General features: G+C 61.3%; 1 protein-coding gene across 1 annotated transcript; it reads right to left on the bottom strand.

Moving 5' to 3' along the window:
* Positions 1 to 210: 210 nt before the first annotated feature.
* Positions 211 to 17,522, bottom strand: LENG8 (leukocyte receptor cluster member 8). Its single transcript, XM_082299815.1, has 11 exons — positions 17,380 to 17,522; positions 15,620 to 15,761; positions 13,336 to 13,512; positions 9,843 to 10,142; positions 8,609 to 8,740; positions 6,785 to 7,085; positions 5,615 to 5,716; positions 4,627 to 4,695; positions 4,400 to 4,529; positions 2,089 to 2,296; positions 211 to 391 (listed from the first exon to the last, which is right to left on the bottom strand). The coding sequence occupies exons 1-11, from the start codon at positions 17,384 to 17,386 to the stop codon at positions 232 to 234; spliced, it is 1,728 nt and encodes a 575-aa protein (XP_082155941.1). The 5' UTR covers positions 17,387 to 17,522; the 3' UTR covers positions 211 to 231.
* Between the last annotated feature and the right edge of the window lie 6 nt (positions 17,523 to 17,528).

Here is a 17,528-nt window from a genome sequence, read left to right as displayed (position 1 = left end):
AAGTCGCCCCCTCCCCACCCCAAATCCCCTCACGGTGGCTGCTGAGGGGCAAGAGGTGGTTACGGGGCGGCTCCGGGCCCCACAAGTCACTCCCCCACCCCGAATTCCCCCCACGGTGGCCGCCAAGGGGGAAGAGAACGCCGTGGGGCGGGCGTGGGGCGGCTCCGGGCCCCACAAGTCGCTCCCCGGCCCGGGGGGAGCAGGGAGGAGCTGGCTGGGGCTCGGTGTGGGTCAGATGTGGGGCAGGGCCGCCAGGCTCTGCCGGCAGTCGATGGCGCCGCGGTCGGGCCCGGTGAAGGTGAGGGGCAGCCCCCCCAGGAAGCGGCGGCGCTCGGGGGGCTCCAGCCCCATAAGTGGGCCCAGCTGGGCCGTCGGCAGCGCCGGGCGGTAGCTGGGGAGAGAAGGAGGTCAGGGCGGGGGCCGGGGGCACCCGGGGGGCACCCGCGGCCCCCAAAGGACAGGGGGAGGGGGCTCAGCCCCACAGGACGGGGAGCGGCCCCACGGAAAGGGGTTCGGCCCCACGGAGAGGGACACGGTCCCACAGCGGGGGGCTCAGCCCCACGGAGGGGTTGTGGCCCCGCAGGGAGAGGCTCAGCCCCGTATCGGGGGGCTCAGCCCCATAGAGAGGGGTGTGACCCCATCATGGGGGGCTCAGCCCCATAGAGAGGGGTGTGACCCCATCATGGGGGGCTCAGCCCCATAGAGAGGGGTGTGACCCCATCATGGGGGGCTCAGCCCCACAGAGAGGGGTGTGACCCCATCATGGGGGGCTCAGCCCCACAGAGAGGGGTGTGACCCCGTATCGGGGGGCTCAGCCCCATAGAGAGGGGTGTGACCCCATCATGGGGGGCTCAGCCCCATAGAGAGGGGTGTGACCCCGTATCGGGGGGCTCAGCCCCATAGAGAGCGGTGTGACCCCATCATGGGGGGCTCAGCCCCACAGAGAGGGGTGTGACCCCACAGAGAGGGGTGAGGCCCTGTACCAGAGAGCTCAGCCCCACAGGGAGGGACCCAGCCCCACATCGGGGGGTTCAGCCCCATATCTGGGGAGCCAGCCCCACATCGGGGGGTTCAGCCCCATATTTGGGGTCTCAGCCCCATATTTGGGGAGCCAGCCCCATCAGTGGGGTCTCAGCCCCACATCGGGGGGTTCAGCCCCATCAGTGGGGTCTCAGCCCCACATCGGGGGGTTCGGCCCCATCAGTGGGGTCTCAGCCCCACATCGGGGGTTCGGCCCCACAGAAGGAGAGGTGACCCCACAAGGCTCGGGTGGGGCGGGCAGTGGGGCACAGCCCCCTGAGAGTGGGGGGGTCACAGCCCTGTTAAGGGGGGACACGGCCCCATAGGGCTGAAGTGACCCCCTAAGTGGGGGCTCAGCCCCGGGGGGGTCAGCGGGACCCCCGCCCCAATGTGGGGCACAAACGGGGCTTCCACAGCCCCAGTGTGGGGCACAAATAAGGGGGGGCTGCCCTGCTCTGGGCCCCACATGTGGGGCAGAACTGGGGGTTCCTGCACCCCCCTTGTGGGGCAGAACTGGGGGTTCCTGCATCCCCTTGTGGGGCAGAACTGGGGGTTCCTGCACCCCACATATGGGGCAGAACTGGGGGTTCCTGCACCCCCTTGTGGGGCAGAACTGGGGGTTTCCTGCACCCCACATATGGGGCAGAACTGGGGGTTCCTGCACCCCCTTGTGGGGCACAACTGGGGGTTCCTGCACCCCATACATGGGGCAGAACTGGGGGTTCCTGCACCCCACATATGGGGCAGAACTGGGGGTTCCTCCACCCCACATATGGGGCAGAACTGGGGGTTCCTGCACCCCCTTGTGGGGCAGAACTGGGGGTTCCTGCACCCCACATGTGGGGCAGAACTGGGGGTTCCTGCACCCCCTTGTGGGGCACACCGGGCTCCCCTGCCCACGCCAGGACCGGACCCCGGGGCTCCCCTGCCCATCCATGGGGTCACCCCACAACCCCCCCATAACCCGGGGGTCCCGGCCCCCCCCGGCCCCTCACTCACCTGCGCGGGCGCGTCCCCCCCGTGCCCCCCGTGCCCCCCGTGCCCCCCGCGCCCCCCGGCCCCACCTACGCCTTGATGATGGCGCGCAGGGCCCGGCGCCGCTCGCGCTCGGCGAAGAGGTCGATGAGGCGCGGGCCCATGGCCGGGGCCGAGCCGTGCAGGCGGAAGAAGCGGCTGTAGAGCCCCAGCGCCCAGGCGGCCCTGAGGGCCAGGGCGTGAGCCACGGCCGGGTCCGAGCGCAGCGCCGGCGGCAGCAGCGCCAGCTCCGTGGTCAGCTCTGCGGGCACAGGGGGTGGGGGGTCACTGGGGTGGGCACTGCGGGGTCAGTGGGGTCAGTGGGGTGGGCACTGGGGTCACTGGGGTCAGTGGGGTCAGTGGGGTGGGCACTGGGGTAGCAGCGCCAGCTCTGTGGTCAGCTCTGCGGGCACAGGGGGTGGGGGGTCAGTGGGGTCAGGGGGGTCAGCGGTGTGGGCACTGGGGTAGCAGCGCCAGCTCCGTGGTCAGCTCTGTGGGCACAGGGGGCACAGGGGGCACTGGGGTCAGTGGGGTCAGTGAGGTCAGCACTGGGGCAGCAGCGCCAGCTCCGTGGTCAGCTCTGCGGGCACAGGGGGCACTGGGGTCAGTGGGGCACAAGGGGTGGGCACTGGGGCAGCAGCACCAGCTCTGTGGTCAGCTCTGCGGGCACAGGGGGTGGGGGGTCAGTGGGGTGGGCACTGCGGGGTCAGTGGGGTCAGCGGGGTCACTGGGGTGGGCACTGGGGTCACTGGGGTCACTGGGGTGGGCACTGGGGTCACTGGGGTCACTGGGGTCACTGGGGTGGGCACTGGGGTGGGCACTGGGGTGGGCACTGGGGTCACTGGGGTGGGCACTGGGGTCACTGGGGTCACTGGGGTGGGCACTGCGGGGTCAGTGGGGTCAGCGGGGTGGGCACTGGGGTCAGTGGGGTCATTGGGGTCAGTGGGGTCAGCAGGGTGGGCACTGGGGTCAGTGGGGTCAGCGGGGTGGGCACTGGGGTCAGCGGGGTCAGCAGGGTGGGCACTGGGGCAGCAGCGCCAGCTCTGTGGTCAGCTCTGCGGGCACAGGGGGCACTGGGGTCATTGGGGTCATTGGGGTCATTGGGGTCAGTGGGGTCAGTGGGGTGGGCACTGGGGTCAGTGGGGTCATTGGGGTCAGTGGGGTCAGCGGTGTGGGCACTGGGGTAGCAGCGCCAGCTCCGTGGTCAGCTCTGGGGGCACAGGGGGCACAGGGGGTGGGCACTGGGGTCACTGGGGTGGGCACTGCGGGGTCAGTGGGGTCAGCGGGGTGGGCACTGGGGTCAGTGGGGTCATTGGGGTCAGTGGGGTCAGCAGGGTGGGCACTGGGGTCAGCGGGGTCAGCAGGGTGGGCACTGGGGCAGCAGCGCCAGCTCTGTGGTCAGCTCTGCGGGCACAGGGGGCACTGGGGTCATTGGGGTCATTGGGGTCAGCGGGGTGGGCACTGGGGTCAGTGGGGCACAGGGGGTGGGCACTGGGGTCACTGGGGTCAGTGGGGTCACTGGGGTGGGCACTGGGGTCAGTGGGGTCACTGGGGTGGGCACTGGGGTAGCAGCGCCAGCTCTGTGGTCAGCTCTGCGGGCACAGGGGGCACTGGGGTCAGTGGGGTCATTGGGGTCAGTTGGGTCAGCGGGGTGGGCACTGGGGTCAGCGGGGTCACTGGGGTGGGCACTGGGGTCAGCGGGGTCACTGGGGTGGTCACTGGGGTCACTGGGGTGGGCACTGGGGTCAGCGGGGTCAGCGGGGTCACTGGGGTGGGCACTGGGGTCACTGGGGTCAGCGGGGTCACTGGGGTGGGCACTGGGGTCACTGGGGGCACTGGGGTGGGCACTGGGGTCACTGGGGTGGGCACTGGGGTCACTGGGGTCACTGGGGTCACTGGGGTGGGCACTGGGGTCACTGGGGTCACTGGGGTCACTGGGGTGGGCACTGGGGTGGGCACTGGGGTCACTGGGGTCACTGGGGTCACTGGGGTGGGCACTGGGGTCACTGGGGCAGCTCCGTGCTCAGCTCTGGGCCAGGGACCAGGAGCCATTGGGGTCCTTGGGGGCTCCGGGTCAGCTCCAGGGGGCTCATTGAGAGCCCCCCCCACGTTTTAGGGACCCCCCCCGGGATTTTGGGGACCCCCCCCGAATTCCAGGGACCCCCCTGACCACCAGGACTCCGACCCCAGCTCTGCTCAAGGTCCGGACGTGCCGTGACCACCCCGAGCTGGCTCCGACTGCGGGGTCCCCCCTGAACCACCCCGAACTTCGGGGACTCCCCCAGGATTTCGGGGATTCCCTCGGGGTTTCTGGGACCCCCCCCCAGGATTTCGGGGACCCCCCCCCAGGATTTCGGGGCCGCACCTCCCGAGTTGTTGGTGAACATGCAGTAGAGGATGCGATAGGCCGTGAACTCGCCCACGCAGCCGGGCAGGCTCTCCCCGTACAGCGCCTTCAGCTGCGTCTGGCACTGGTTGAACTCCTCGTGGTCGCCCTGGGGGAGGGGGGCAGAGAGACCCTCAGGGACCCCTCCCCAAAATCTAAAGGCGGGGTGGGGAGGGGGTCCCCCAAAAGCTCCCGCCCGGCCCCACCTTCTCCAGAGCGATGCGGGCGTGGGTCTCGTAAACCTCGACCGTGAACTCGGTGCGGACGCCCTGGACCTGGGGGAGGGGGGAAAGGAGGTCCCGAAATTCGGGGAGGGGTCCCAAAAATGTAAGGGGGAATCCCGGGATAAAGGGAGGGGACCCCAAAATTTAGGGGAGGTCAAGCAAATCGTGGGGAGTCAGAGCAGAAATTCACGGGAACCAAAATCGCCTGGGAACACCCCCAGAATACCCGGAACTACCCCAAAAATCACCTGGGAATGCCCAGAATACCCGAAACTACCCCAAAAATCACCTGGAAACCCCCGAAATACCTGAAACTACCCCAAAAATCACCTGGAAACCCCCCAAATCATCTGAGACCACCCCAAAAATCACCTGAGACCCCCCCAAAATACCTGAGACCACCCCAAAAATCACCTGAGACCCCCCAAAATACCCAAGACCACCCCAAAAATCACCTGGGAACTCCCCAAATCATCTGAGACGACCCCAAAATCCATCTGGGACCCCCCCAAAAATACCCGAGACCACCCCAACAATCACCTGAGACCCCCCAAAATACCCAAGACCACCCCAAAAATCACCTGAGACCCCCCAAAATACCCAAGACCACCCCAAAAATCACCTGGGAACCCCCAAATCATCTGAGACCACCACAAAATCCATCTGGGACCCCCCCAAAATACCCAAGACCACCCCAAAAATCACCTGGGAACCCCCAAATCATCTGAGACCACCCCAAAATCCATCTGGGACCCCCCAAAATCATCTGAGACCACCCCAAAATCCATCTGGGACCCTCCCAAATCATCTGAGACCACCCCAAAAATCACCTGGGACCCCCCAAAATTCACCTGAGTTCCCCTAAAAACTGAGACTCCCTCCCCTCAAACCGGGGACCCCCTCACTGTGAGGTGCTGTGGAGGAATTTTGGGACCCCCCCGGGACCCCTCCCCAAATTTGGCCCCCTCACCGTCAGGTCCTGCCGCAGGGATTTCAGCTGCTCGCAGGCCCAGGCGTAGTCACGGTGCTGCTGCCAATGCGAGCGGACCAGGGCCAGCGCCTGGCGCAGCACCTGCGCCCCAAAAACGGCGTCAGCCACCCCAAAAACGGCGTCAGAGACCCCAAAAACGGGGCCAGGGACCCCAAAAACCCCCGGGGTCAGTGGGACCCCAAAAACGGGGCCAGGGACACCAAAAACGGGGTCAGGGACCCCAAAAACCCCCGGGGTCAGTGGGACCCCAAAAACAGGGCCAGGGACACCAAAAACAGCGTCAGCCACCCCAAAAAACCCCGGGGTCAGTGGGACCCCAAAAACAGCGTCAGGGACCCCAAAAACGGCGTCAGCCACCCCAAAAACGGCGTCAGGGACCCCAAAAACAGGGCCAGGGACACCAAAAACGGCGTCAGCCACCCCAAAAACGGGGCAAGCGACCCCAAAAACCCCCGGGGTCAGTGGGACACCAAAAACAGCGTCAGGGACCCCAAAAACGGCGTCAGGGACCCCAAAAACGGGGCCAGGGACCCCAAAAACCCCCGGGGTCAGGGACCCTGAACCCAGGGGGGGATCCTGAAATCCTGGGGAAGCCCCAAAATCCCGGGGTTTGTGGGTGGATTTGGGGTATTTTGGGGTGGATTTGGGTATTTCAGGGTGCATTTGGATATTTTGGGGTGCATTTGGATATTTTGGGGTGGATTTTGGGTATTTTGGGGTGGATTTTGGGTATTTGGGGTCACTCACGGGCACGGGCCGCACGGTGGCCGGGTCGGGGGCGCAGGGGAGGTTTGGGGGTGGATTTGGGGTATTTTGGGGTGGATTTGGGATATTTCAGGGTGCATTTGGGGTATTATGGGGTGGATTTGGGATATTTCAGGGTGGATTTGGGATATTTCAGGGTGGATTTGGGATATTTTGGGGTGGATTTGGGGTATTTCAGGGTGGATTTGGGATATTTCAGGGTGGATTTTGGGATATTTTGGGGTGGATTTTGGGTATTTGGGGTCACTCACGGGCACGGGCCGCACGGTGGCCGGGTCGGGGGCGCAGGGGAGGTTTTGGGGTGGATTTGGTGTATTTCAGGGTGGATTTGGGATATTTCAGGGTGGATTTTGGGTATTTTGGGGTGGATTTGGGGTCACTCACGGGCACGGGCCGCACGGTGGCCGGGTCGGGGGCGCAGGTCAGCCGCAGGTAGCGCTTGGTCACCTCCTGGCAGGTGCCCAGGATCTTCACCTGTGCCCAGTCCAGGCCCTCGGCGGGGCCGGGGGTGCCCGGGGCCGGGGGGGGGGGGTTGGGCCGCGGCTTTTTGGGGTGCCCCGCGCCCCCCCCCGCCGCCCCCCCCTGGAAGCGCTGGGCCCGGCGCTGCCGCCGCAGCTCCCGCTCCGGCTCCTCGGGCTCGGCCGGCGGGCGGCGGCGGGCACGGCGCGGCGGGCACGGCTCCGGCCTGGGCACCGGGAGAGAATGGGGAAAATGGGGATTTGGGGGAAATGGGGAAATGGGATTGGGGAAATGGGGAAATGGGATTGGGGAAATGGGGATTTGGGGAAATGGGATTGGGGGCAAAAATTGGGGAAAATGGGGAATGGGGGAAATGGGGAAAATGGGGAATGGGGATTGGGGGGGGAAAATGGGATTGGGGAAATGGGGAATGGGGAATGGGGATTGGGGGGAAAAATGGGGAAAATGGGGATTGGGGAATGGGGGGGAAAATGGGGAAAATGGGGAATGGGGAATGGGGGGGGAAAATGGGGAAAATGGGGAATGGGGAATGGGGGGGAAAATGGGGATTGGGGAAATGGGGAATGGGGGAAATGGGGAATGGGGGAAATGGGGAATGGGGAAATGGGGAATGGGGGAAAATGGGGAATGGGGGAAATGGGGAATGGGGAAATGGGGAATGGGGAAATGGGGAAAATGGGGAAAATGGGGAATGGGGGAAATGGGGAAAATGGGGAATGGGGAAATGGGGAAAATGGGGAAAATGGGGAATGGGGGAAATGGGGAAAATGGGGAATGGGGAATGGGGGGAAATGGGATTGGGGAAATGGGGAAAATGGGGAATGGGGATTGGGGGGAAAAATGGGGAATGGGGGAAATGGGGAATGGGGAAATGGGGATTGGGGGGAAAATGAGGAAAATGGGGGGGGGAAATGGGGAATGGGGGAATGGGGATTGGGGGGAAATGGGGAATGGGGGGAAAAATGGGGAATGGGGGGAAAATGGGGAAAATGGGGAATGGGGAAATGGGGAATGGGGGAAAATGGGATTGGGGAAATGGGATTGGGGGGAGAAAAATGGGGATTGGGGGAAATGGAATTGGGGAAATGGGGAATGGGGAAATGGGATTGGAGGGGGAAATGGGATTGGGGGGGGAAAAATGGGGATTGGGGGGGAAATGGGATTGGGGGAAAATGGGGAATGGGGGAAATGGGGATTGGGAAAAATGGGATTGGGGGGAATGGGATTGGGGTGAGAAACAGGAATTTGGGGAACTGCTGGGTCCCAGTGCACCCCAGTGCCCCCCAAACCAGCCCCAATCCCTCCCAGAATGATCCCAATCCCCCCCAGTTCACCCCAAACCAATCCCAGTTTGCCCCCAGTCCCTCCCAGTGCTCCCCAAACCAATCCCAGTTTGCCTCCAGTCCCTCCCAGTGCCCCCCAAACCAATCCCAGTTTGCCCCCAGTCCCTCCCAGTGCTCCCCAAACCAATCCCAGTTTGCCCCCAGTCGCTCCCAGTGCTCCCCAAACCAATCCCAGCTTGCCCCCAGTCCCTCCCAGTGCTCCCAGTGCCCGCCAAACCAATCCCAGTTTGCCCCCAGTTGCTCCCAGTGCCCCCCAAACCAATCCCAGTTTGCCCCCAGTCCCTCCCAGTGCCCCCCAAACCAATCCCAGTTTGCCTCCAGTCCCTCCCAGTGCCCTCCAAACCAATCCCAGTTTGCCCCCAGTCCCTCCCAGTGCTCCCAGTACCTCTTGCCGCGCTGGGCCCGGGCCCGGCCGCGCTCCAGGGCCCCCCCCCGGCCGCGGGGTTTGGGGGGGCCCCCCCTGCGCCCCCCGGGCCGGGACTCGGCCCCTGAGCCCGACGAGTCCGACTCCGAGTCACTGCGGGGAACTGGGGTTACTGGGAGGGACTGGGAGGGACTGGGAGGCACTGGGGGGGACTGGGAGGGACTGGGAGGGGAGACTGGGATTGGTTTGGGGGGACTGGAGGGTGACTGGGGAGGTTTCGGGGTGGATCTGGGGGGGATTTGGGGGGATTTGGGGAGGATTTGGGGAGGATTTGGGGGGATTTGGGGAGGATTTGGGGAGGATTTGGGGGGGATTTGGGGGGGATTTGGGGGGATTTGGGGGGATTTGGGGCTCCCGGGGTTGGATTTTTTTGGGGATTTTTTGGGGGATTTTTTCGGGGTGGATTTCGGGGCGGATTTTGGGTGGGTTTTGGGTGTTTTTGGGGAGGATCTGGGGGGGATTTGGGGGGATTTGGGGTTCCTGGGGGTGGATTTTTTTGGGGGATTTTTTCGGGGTGGATTTCGGGGTGGATTTTAGGTGGATTTTGGGTGGGTTTCGGGTGTTTTTGGGGAGGATCTGGGGGGGATTTGGGGGGGATTTGGGGCTCCCGGGGGTGGATTTTTTTGGGGATTTTTTCGGGGTGGATTTTGGGCGGGTTTCGGGTGTTTTTGGGGCCCCACCTGCGCCGGCAGTGCCGCCCCGGCGAGCGGGACGAGGAGCGGGAGCGGGAATGGGGCACAGGGGGGGATTTGGGGGGGATTTGGGAGGATTTGGGGAGGATTTGGGGAGGATTTGGGGAGGATTTGGGGGGGATTTGGGGGGATTTGGGGCTCCCGGGGGTGGATTTTTTTGGGGATTTTTTAGGGGATTTTTTTGGGGTGGATTTTAGGTGGATTTTGGGTGGGTTTCGGGTGTTTTTGGGGAGGATCTGGGGGGGATTTGGGGCTCCCGGGGGTGGATTTTTTTGGGGATTTTTTGGGGGATTTTTTTGGGGTGGATTTTGGGCGGGTTTCGGGCGTTTTTGGGGTCCCACCTGCGCCGGCAGTGCCGCCCCGGCGAGCGGGACGAGGAGCGGGAGCGGGAATGGGGCACAGGGGGGGATTTGGGGGGGATTTGGGGCTCCCGGTGGTGGATTTTTTTGGGGATTTTTTCGGGGTGGATTTTGGGTGGGTTTCGGGCGTTTTTGGGGTCCCACCTGCGCCGGCAGTGCCGCCCCGGCGAGCGGGACGAGGAGCGGGAGCGGGAGCCGCTGGAGCTGGAGCTGTTCTCCTTCATGAACACGTTGCGGTTCCCGAATTTGGTGGGGAACCCCCCCCCGCCCCCCCCCCGCGGCCGGGACCCCCCGGGACCCCCCCCCCGAGCCTGAGGGGGACCCCCCGAACCCGGGGGGCGCTGGGGGGGGGCCGGGGGGGGCCCCGGGGAGGGGCTGGGCCGGGCTGGGGGCAGCTCCCAGCGCTTCTTCTTGGGGCTGCTGCCGGCGGCGTCGCGGCTCAGCCTGCGGGGAAATGCCGAAATTGGGGGTCAGAGAGGGGATTTGGGGAGAAATCCTGAGATTTGGGGGGTCAGAGAGGGGGTTTGGGGGGTCAGAGAGGGGATTTGGGGGGAAATCCTGAAATTTGGGGGGTCAGAGAGGGGGTTGGGGGGAAATCCCGAAATTTGGGGGGTCAGAGAGGGGGTTTGGGGGGAAATCCTGAAATTTGGGGGGTCAGAGAGGGGTTTGGGGGGAAATCCTGAGATTTGGGGGGTCAGAGAGGGGGTTGGGGGGTCAGAGAGGGGATTTGGGGGGAAATCCTGAGATTTGGGGGGTCAGAGAGGGGTTTGGGGGGAAATCCTGAGATTTGGGGGGTCAGAGAGGGGATTTGGGGGGAAATCCTGAGATTTGGGGGGTCAGAGAGGGGATTTGGGGAGAAATCCCCGAAATTTGGGGGGTCAGAGAGGGGGTTTGGGGAGAAATCCCGAAATTTGGGGGGAAATTCCAAAATTTGGGGGGTTAGAGAGGGGATTTGGGGTGATTTTGGGGGTTTTTGGGGTGGGGGCTCAGGAAGAGTTCCCAGGTGAATTTTGGGGTGAATTTGGGGGATTTTGGGTGCTCTCACCCCCCAGGGAGGGGGTCGTTTTTGGGGTGATTTTGGGTGGGATTTTGTGGGGACTTTCACGGCACTTTTGGGGCGGTTTCGGGCAGATTTTTGGGGGATTTTAGGGCTGATTTCAGGCAGATTTTTTGGGGGTTTTTGGGGCAGTTTCGGGCAGATTTTTGGGGTATTTTCAGGGCTGATTTCAGGCAGGTTTTGGGTATTTTCAGGGCTGATCTCAGGCCGATTTTTGGGTGATCTCAGGCCGATTTTTGGGTATTTTCAGGGCTGATCTCAGGCCGATTTTTGGGGGATCTCAGGCCGATTTTTGGTGATCTCAGGGCTGATCTCAGGCCGATTTTGGGTATTTTCAGGGCTGATCTCAGGCCAATTTTTGGGTATTTTCAGGGTATTTTCAGGGCTGATCTCAGGCCGATTTTTGGGTATTTTCAGGGCTGATCTCAGGCCGATTTTTGGGTATTTTCAGGGCTGATCTCAGGCCGATTTTTGGGTATTTTCAGGGCTGATCTCAGGCTGATTTTTGGGTGATCTCAGGCCGATTTTTGGGTATTTTCAGGGCTGATTTCAGGCCGATTTTTGGGTGACCTCAGGCCGATTTTTGGGTATTTTCAGGGCTGATCTCAGGCCGATTTTTGGGTATTTTCAGGGTATTTTCAGGGCTGACCTCAGGCCAATTTTGGGTATTTTCAGGGCTGATTTCAGGCCGATTTTTGGGTATTTTCAGGGCTGATCTCAGGCCGATTTTTGGGTATTTTCAGGGCTGATCTCAGGCCGATTTTTGGGTATTTTCAGGGTATTTTCAGGGCTGATCTCAGGCCGATTTTTGGGTGATCTCAGGGCTGATCTCAGGCCGATTTTTGGGTATTTTCAGGGCTGATTTCAGGCCGATTTTTGGGTATTTTCAGTGCTGACCTCAGGCCGATTTTTGGGTATTTTCAGGGTATTTTCAGTGCTGACCTCAGGCCGATTTTTGGGTGATCTCAGGGCTGATCTCAGGCCGATTTTTGGGTATTTTCAGGGCTGACTTCAGGCCGATTTTTGGGTATTTTCAGTGCTGACCTCAGGCCGATTTTTGGGTATTTTCAGGGTATTTTCAGGGCTGATCTCAGGCCGATTTTTGGGTATTTTCAGGGCTGATCTCAGGCCGATTTTTGGGTATTTTCAGGGTATTTTCAGGGCTGATCTCAGGCCGATTTTTGGGTGATCTCAGGCCGATTTTTGGGTATTTTCAGTGCTGACCTCAGGCCGATTTTTGGGTATTTTCAGTGCTGACCTCAGGCCGATTTTTGGGTTTTTTCAGGGCTGATCTCAGGCCGATTTTTGGGTGATCTCAGGCCGATTTTTGGGTATTTTCAGGGCTGACCTCAGGCCGATTTTTGGGTATTTTCAGGGTATTTTCAGGGCTGATCTCAGGCCGATTTTTGGGTATTTTCTAGGGCTGATCTCAGGCCGATTTTTGGGTGTTTTCAGGGCTGATCTCAGGCCAATTTTTGGGTGATCTCAGGCCGATTTTTGGGTATTTTCAGTGCTGATCTCAGGCCGATTTTTGGGTGATCTCAGGGCTGACCTCAGGCCGATTTTTGGGTATTTTCAGGGCTGATCTCAGGCCGATTTTTGGGTATTTTCAGGGCTGACCTCAGGCTGATTTTTGGGTATTTTCAGGGCTGATCTCAGGCCGATTTTTGGGTGATCTCAGGCCGATTTTTGGGTATTTTCAGTGCTGACCTCAGGCCGATTTTTGGGTATTTTCAGGGCTGATCTCAGGCCGATTTTGGGTATTTTCAGGGCTGACCTCAGGCCGATTTTTGGGTGATCTCAGGGCTGATCTCAGGCCGATTTTTGGGTGATCTCAGGCTGATTTTTGGGGGATCTCAGGCCGATTTTTGGGTTTTTTCAGTGCTGATCTCAGGCCAATTTTTGGGTGATCTCAGGGCTGATCTCAGGCTGATTTTGGGTATTTTCAGGGTATTTTCAGGGCTGATCTCAGGCCGATTTTTGGTGATCTCAGGCCGATTTTTGGGTGTTTTCAGGGCTGACCTCAGGCCGATTTTTGGCTATTTTCAGGGCTGACCTCAGGCCGATTTTTGGGTATTTTCAGTGCTGACCTCAGGCCGATTTTTGGGGGATCTCAGGCCGATTTTTGGGTATTTTCAGGGCTGATCTCAGGCCGATTTTTGGGTATTTTCAGGGTATTTTCAGGGCTGACCTCAGGCCGATTTTTGGGTATTTTCAGGGCTGATCTCAGGCCGATTTTTGGTGATCTCAGGCCGATTTTTGGGTGTTTTCAGTGCTGATCTCAGGCCGATTTTTGGGTATTTTCAGGGTATTTTCAGGGCTGACCTCAGGCCGATTTTTGGGTATTTTCAGGGTTGATCTCAGGCCGATTTTTGGGTATTTTCAGGGCTGATCTCAGGCCGATTTTTGGGTATTTTCAGGGCTGATCTCAGGCCGATTTTTGGGTATTTTCAGGGTATTTTCAGGGCTGACCTCAGGCCGATTTTGGGTATTTTCAGGGCTGACCTCAGGCCGATTTTTGGGTGTTTTCAGGGCTCATTGCAAGCAGCTTTCCCGCAGCCTTTGGGCGTTTTTACCCACCCGGGGAGGGGCTCGCGGCTCCAGTCGATGGTGAAGGCGGAGCCGTCCTGCAGCCGCGCCTGCAGCAGCTCCTTGAGCAGCTTCTCGGTGCGGTCCTTGTCCTCCTCGGACTCGCAGGCCGTGAAGCAGCGCTGCACGTACGCCTTCATCTCGGGGGGCCAGTCCTCGGGCTTGCCCCTGGGGGGGGCACGGGGCTCCCTGAGGGGGGTGGGGGGGCCCAGCGGTGATTTTGGGGCTCCCCACTCCCCATTGATGGGTGCCAAGGGGGATCCCGCGCCTCACGCTGGGGGGTTTGGGGGTCCCAGGGGTGATTTTGGGGTGTTTTAGGGCAGTTTGGGGCTCCCAGACTTTGTTAAATGGGGGTAGAATGATGGGGTTTGAGTGGTTTGGGGTCTCTGAGGGGTTTTTGGGGGTCCTTAAGGGGTTTTTGGGGTCCTTCAGGGGATTTTGGGGTGTTTTAGGGCAGTTTGGGGCAGTTTGGGGCTCCCAGACTTTGTTAAATGGGGGTAGAATGATGGGGTTTGGGTGGTTTGGGGGGTTTGGGGACTCTCAGGGGTTTTTGGGGGTCCTTAAGGGGTTTTTGGGGGTCCTTAAGGGGTTTTTGGGGTCCTTCAGGGGATTTTGGGGCTCCCCACTCCCCATTGATGGGTGCCAAGGGGGATCCTGCGCCTCACGCTGGGGGGTTTGGGGACTCTGAGGGGTTTTTGGGGGGTCCTTCAGGGGATTTTGGGGTGTTTTAGGGCAGTTTGGGGCTCCCAGACTTTGTTAAATGGGGGTAGAATGATGGGGTTTGGGTGGTTTGGGGGGTTTGGGGTCTCTCAGGGGTTTTTGGGGGTCCTTCAGGGGTTTTTGGGGTCCTTCAGGGGATTTTGGGGCTCCCCACTCCCCATTGATGGGTGCCAAGGGGGATCCAGCACCTCAGGCTGGGGGGTTTGGGGACTCTGAGGGGTTTTTGGGGGTCCTTCAGGGGATTTTGGGGTGTTTTAGGGCAGTTTGGGGCTCCCAGACTTTGTTAAATGGGGGTAGAATGATGGGGTTTGGGTGGTTTGGGGGGTTTGGGGTCTCCCAGGGGTTTTTTGGGGTCCTTCAGGGGATTTTGGGGCTCCCCACTCCCCATTGATGGGTGCCAAGGGGGATCCCGCGCCTCAGGCTGGGGGGTTGGGGGTCCTTCAGGGGATTTTGGGGTGTTTTAGGGCAGTTTGGGGCTCCCAGACTTTGTTAAATGGGGGTAGAATGATGGGGTTTGGGGACTCTGAGGGGTTTTTGGGGTCCTTCAGGGGATTTTGGGGGGTCCCAGGGGGGATTTTGGGGCACTCTGGGGTTCTCAGACCCCATTAAGTGCCCCCAAAACCAACCCAGGGGTCCCAGAAGGATTTTTGGGGGTTCCAGAAGGATTTTTGAGGGTCCCAGAGGGATTTATGGGGGTCCCAGAACAACTTTTGGGGGTTCCAGAGGGATTTTTGGGAGTCCCAGAGGCATTTCTGGGGGTCCCAGAAGGATTTTTGGGGCTCATTTGGGGCCCTTTCGGGCTCATTTGGGGCCTTTTCAGGCTCATTTGGGGATTTTTCGGACCATTTGGGGATTTTTGGGGCTCATTTGGAAATTTTGGGGCTCATTTGGGGATTTTGGGGGCTCATTTGGGGACTTTGGGGCTCATTTGGAGATTTTGGGGCTCATTTGGGGGACTTGGGGGCTCATTTGGGGATTTTGGGGCTCATTTGGAGATTTTGGGGCTCATTTGGGGATTTTGGGGGCTCATTTGGAGATTTTGGGGCTCATTTGCAGATTTTTGGGGCTCATTTGGGGATTTTGGGGCTCATTTGGAGATTTTTGGGGCTCATTTGGGGATTTTGGGGGCTCATTTGGGGACTTTTGGGGCTCATTTGGGGCTCATTTGGGGATTTTTGGGGCTCATTTGGGGATTTCGGGGGCTCATTTGGAGATTTTTGGGGCTCATTCGGGGACTTTGGGGCTCATTTGGGGATTTTGGGGCTCATTTGGGGACTTTGGGGCTCATTTGGGGACTTTTGGGGCTCATTTGGGGCTCATTTGGAGATTTTTTGGGGTTTTTTTGGGGACTTTGGGGCTCATTTGGAGATTTTGGGGCTCATTTGGAGATTTTGGGGGCTCATTTGGGGATTTTGGGGCTCATTTGGGGACTTTGGGGCTCATGTTGAGATTTTCAGGATCCTGGGGGGGGTCACCAGAGAATTCCGGGGGTCTCCCAGCCCCCTCCCGCCCCGTTTTTTTGGGGTTTTTTTGGGGTTCCCCCCCCCGCACTCACCCGTGGCCCCCGTGGTGCTTCTCGGGGCCGGGGGGGCCCCCGAAGGCGCCGCCCCCCCGGGGCTGCTCCCCAAAAGCCGGGGGGGGCAGCACGAAGGGGCGCTTGGGCAGCTGGAACTTGAGCCCCCCCGCGCCGGGGGCCTCTGCGGGCAAACGGGGTCAGGGGGGCATTTGGGGGGTATTTGGGGGGGCATTTGGGGGGTATTTTGGGGGTCAGGGGGGCATTGGGGGGTCATGGGGGCATTTGGGGGGTCAGGGGGGTATTTGGGGAGGGTCAGGGGGGCATTGGGGGGGTCGGGGGTATTTGGGGGGTCAGGGGGGGCATTTGGGGGGGCTGGGGGGTATTTGGGGGGGTGAGGGGGGCATTGGGAAGGTCATGGGGGCATTTGGGGGGGGTCTGGGGGGCTCTGGAGGGTATTTGGGGGGGGTCAGGGGGGGCCTGGGGGGGTCAGGAGGGCATTTGGGGGGTCTGGGGGGCATTGAGGGGGTCTGGGGGGTATTTGGGGGGGGTCAGGGGGGGTCAGGGGGGGTCAGAAGGCATTTGGGGGGGCCAGGGGGGCATTGGGGGGGTCTGGGGGGGATTTGGGGAGGGTCAGGGGGGGTCAGGGGGGCATTGGGGGGTCAGGGGGTATTTGGGGGGGTCAGGGGGGATTTGGGGAGGGTCAGGGGGGCATTGGAGGGGGGTCGGGGGGGTCTGGGGGCATTTGGGGGGGTCTGGGGGGCTCTGGAGGGTATTTGGGGGGGTCAGGAGGGGTCAGAGGGCATTTGGGGGGGTCAGGGGGGGTCTGGGGGGCATTGGGGGGGTGAGGGGGGGTATTTGGGGGGGGTCAGGGGGGCTTTTGGGGGGGTCAGGGGGGGCATATGGGGGGGCTGGGGGGTATTTGGGGGGGTCAGAGGGGGCTGGGGGCATTTGGGGGGGGCTGGGGGGGATTTGGGGAGGGTCAGGGGGGCATTTGGGGGGGTCAGGGGGGCTCTGGAGGGTATTTGGGGGGGGTCAGGGGGGTCAGGGGGGGCATTGGGGGGGTCAGGGGGGGCATTGGGGGGGTCTGGGAGTATTTGGGGGGGTCAAGGGGGGATTTGGGGGGGTCTGGGGGGTATTTGGGGATATTTGGGGGGTCTGGGGGGTATTTGGGGTTGTGGGAGGGGGCAAAGGGGGTTTAGAGGGGTTGGGGGGGTTTTGGGGGGAATTTGAGAGGAATTTAGGGAAGGAAATCAGGAATTTGGGGAGGAACTCGGGGGGAATTTGTGGTTTTGGAGAAATTCGGGGGGGTTGGGGGATTTTGGGAGGAATTTGGGGGTTTGGGGGCAGGAATTTGGGGGGGTTTGGGGATTTTGGGGCAGGAATTTGGGGGGTTTGGGGCAGGAATTTGGGGCAGGAATTTGGGGGGGGTTTGGGGATTTTTGGGGCAGGAATTTGGGAGGGTTTGGGGATTTTTGGGGCAGGAATTGGGGCGGGTTTGGGGCAGGAATTTGGGGGTTTGGGGCAGGAATTTGGGGGTTTGGGGCAGGAATTTGGGGGGGTTTGGGGATTTTTGGGGCAGGAATTTGGGGGGGGTTTGGGAATTTTTGGGGCAGGAATTTGGGGGGGTTTGGGGATTTTTGGGGCAGGAATTTGGGGGGGTTTGGGGATTTTTGGGGCAGGAATTTGGGGGGGGGTTGGGGATTTTTGGGGCAGGAATTTGGGGGGCTTTGGGGCAGGAATTTGGGTGGGTTGGGGCATTTTGGGCAGGAATTTGGGGGGGGGGGGGGGGTGTCTCTTACGCTTCATGCGGCTCCAGAGCTGCCCCCCCCCCTTCTTGCCCTTCGGGGGGGGCCCCTCGCCGTAGCCGTGGGGGGAGGGGTAGGGGGTGGAGGCCCCGGGGGGGGTCCCTGTCCCCGTCCCCGCCCCCCCCGCGCCCCCAGACCCCCCC

The sequence above is a fragment of the Coloeus monedula genome, assembly GCF_965178545.1.
Source record: "Coloeus monedula genome assembly, chromosome: 34".
In the NCBI taxonomy this organism is placed as follows: Eukaryota; Metazoa; Chordata; class Aves; order Passeriformes; family Corvidae; genus Coloeus; species Coloeus monedula.
The sequence above is the reverse complement of the archived record's forward strand: the minus strand, read 5'-3'. Positions and strand labels throughout refer to the sequence as shown.

Coding starts and splice junctions, on each gene's coding strand:
- LENG8 (XM_082299815.1), bottom strand. Junction 10,143..13,335: donor AGCCGCGAGCCCCTCCCCGG/GTGGGTAAAAAC, acceptor ATTTCCCCGCAG/GCTGAGCCGCGACGCCGCCG. Junction 8,741..9,842: donor GGGCGGCACTGCCGGCGCAG/GTGGGACCCCAA, acceptor AGTTCCCCGCAG/TGACTCGGAGTCGGACTCGT.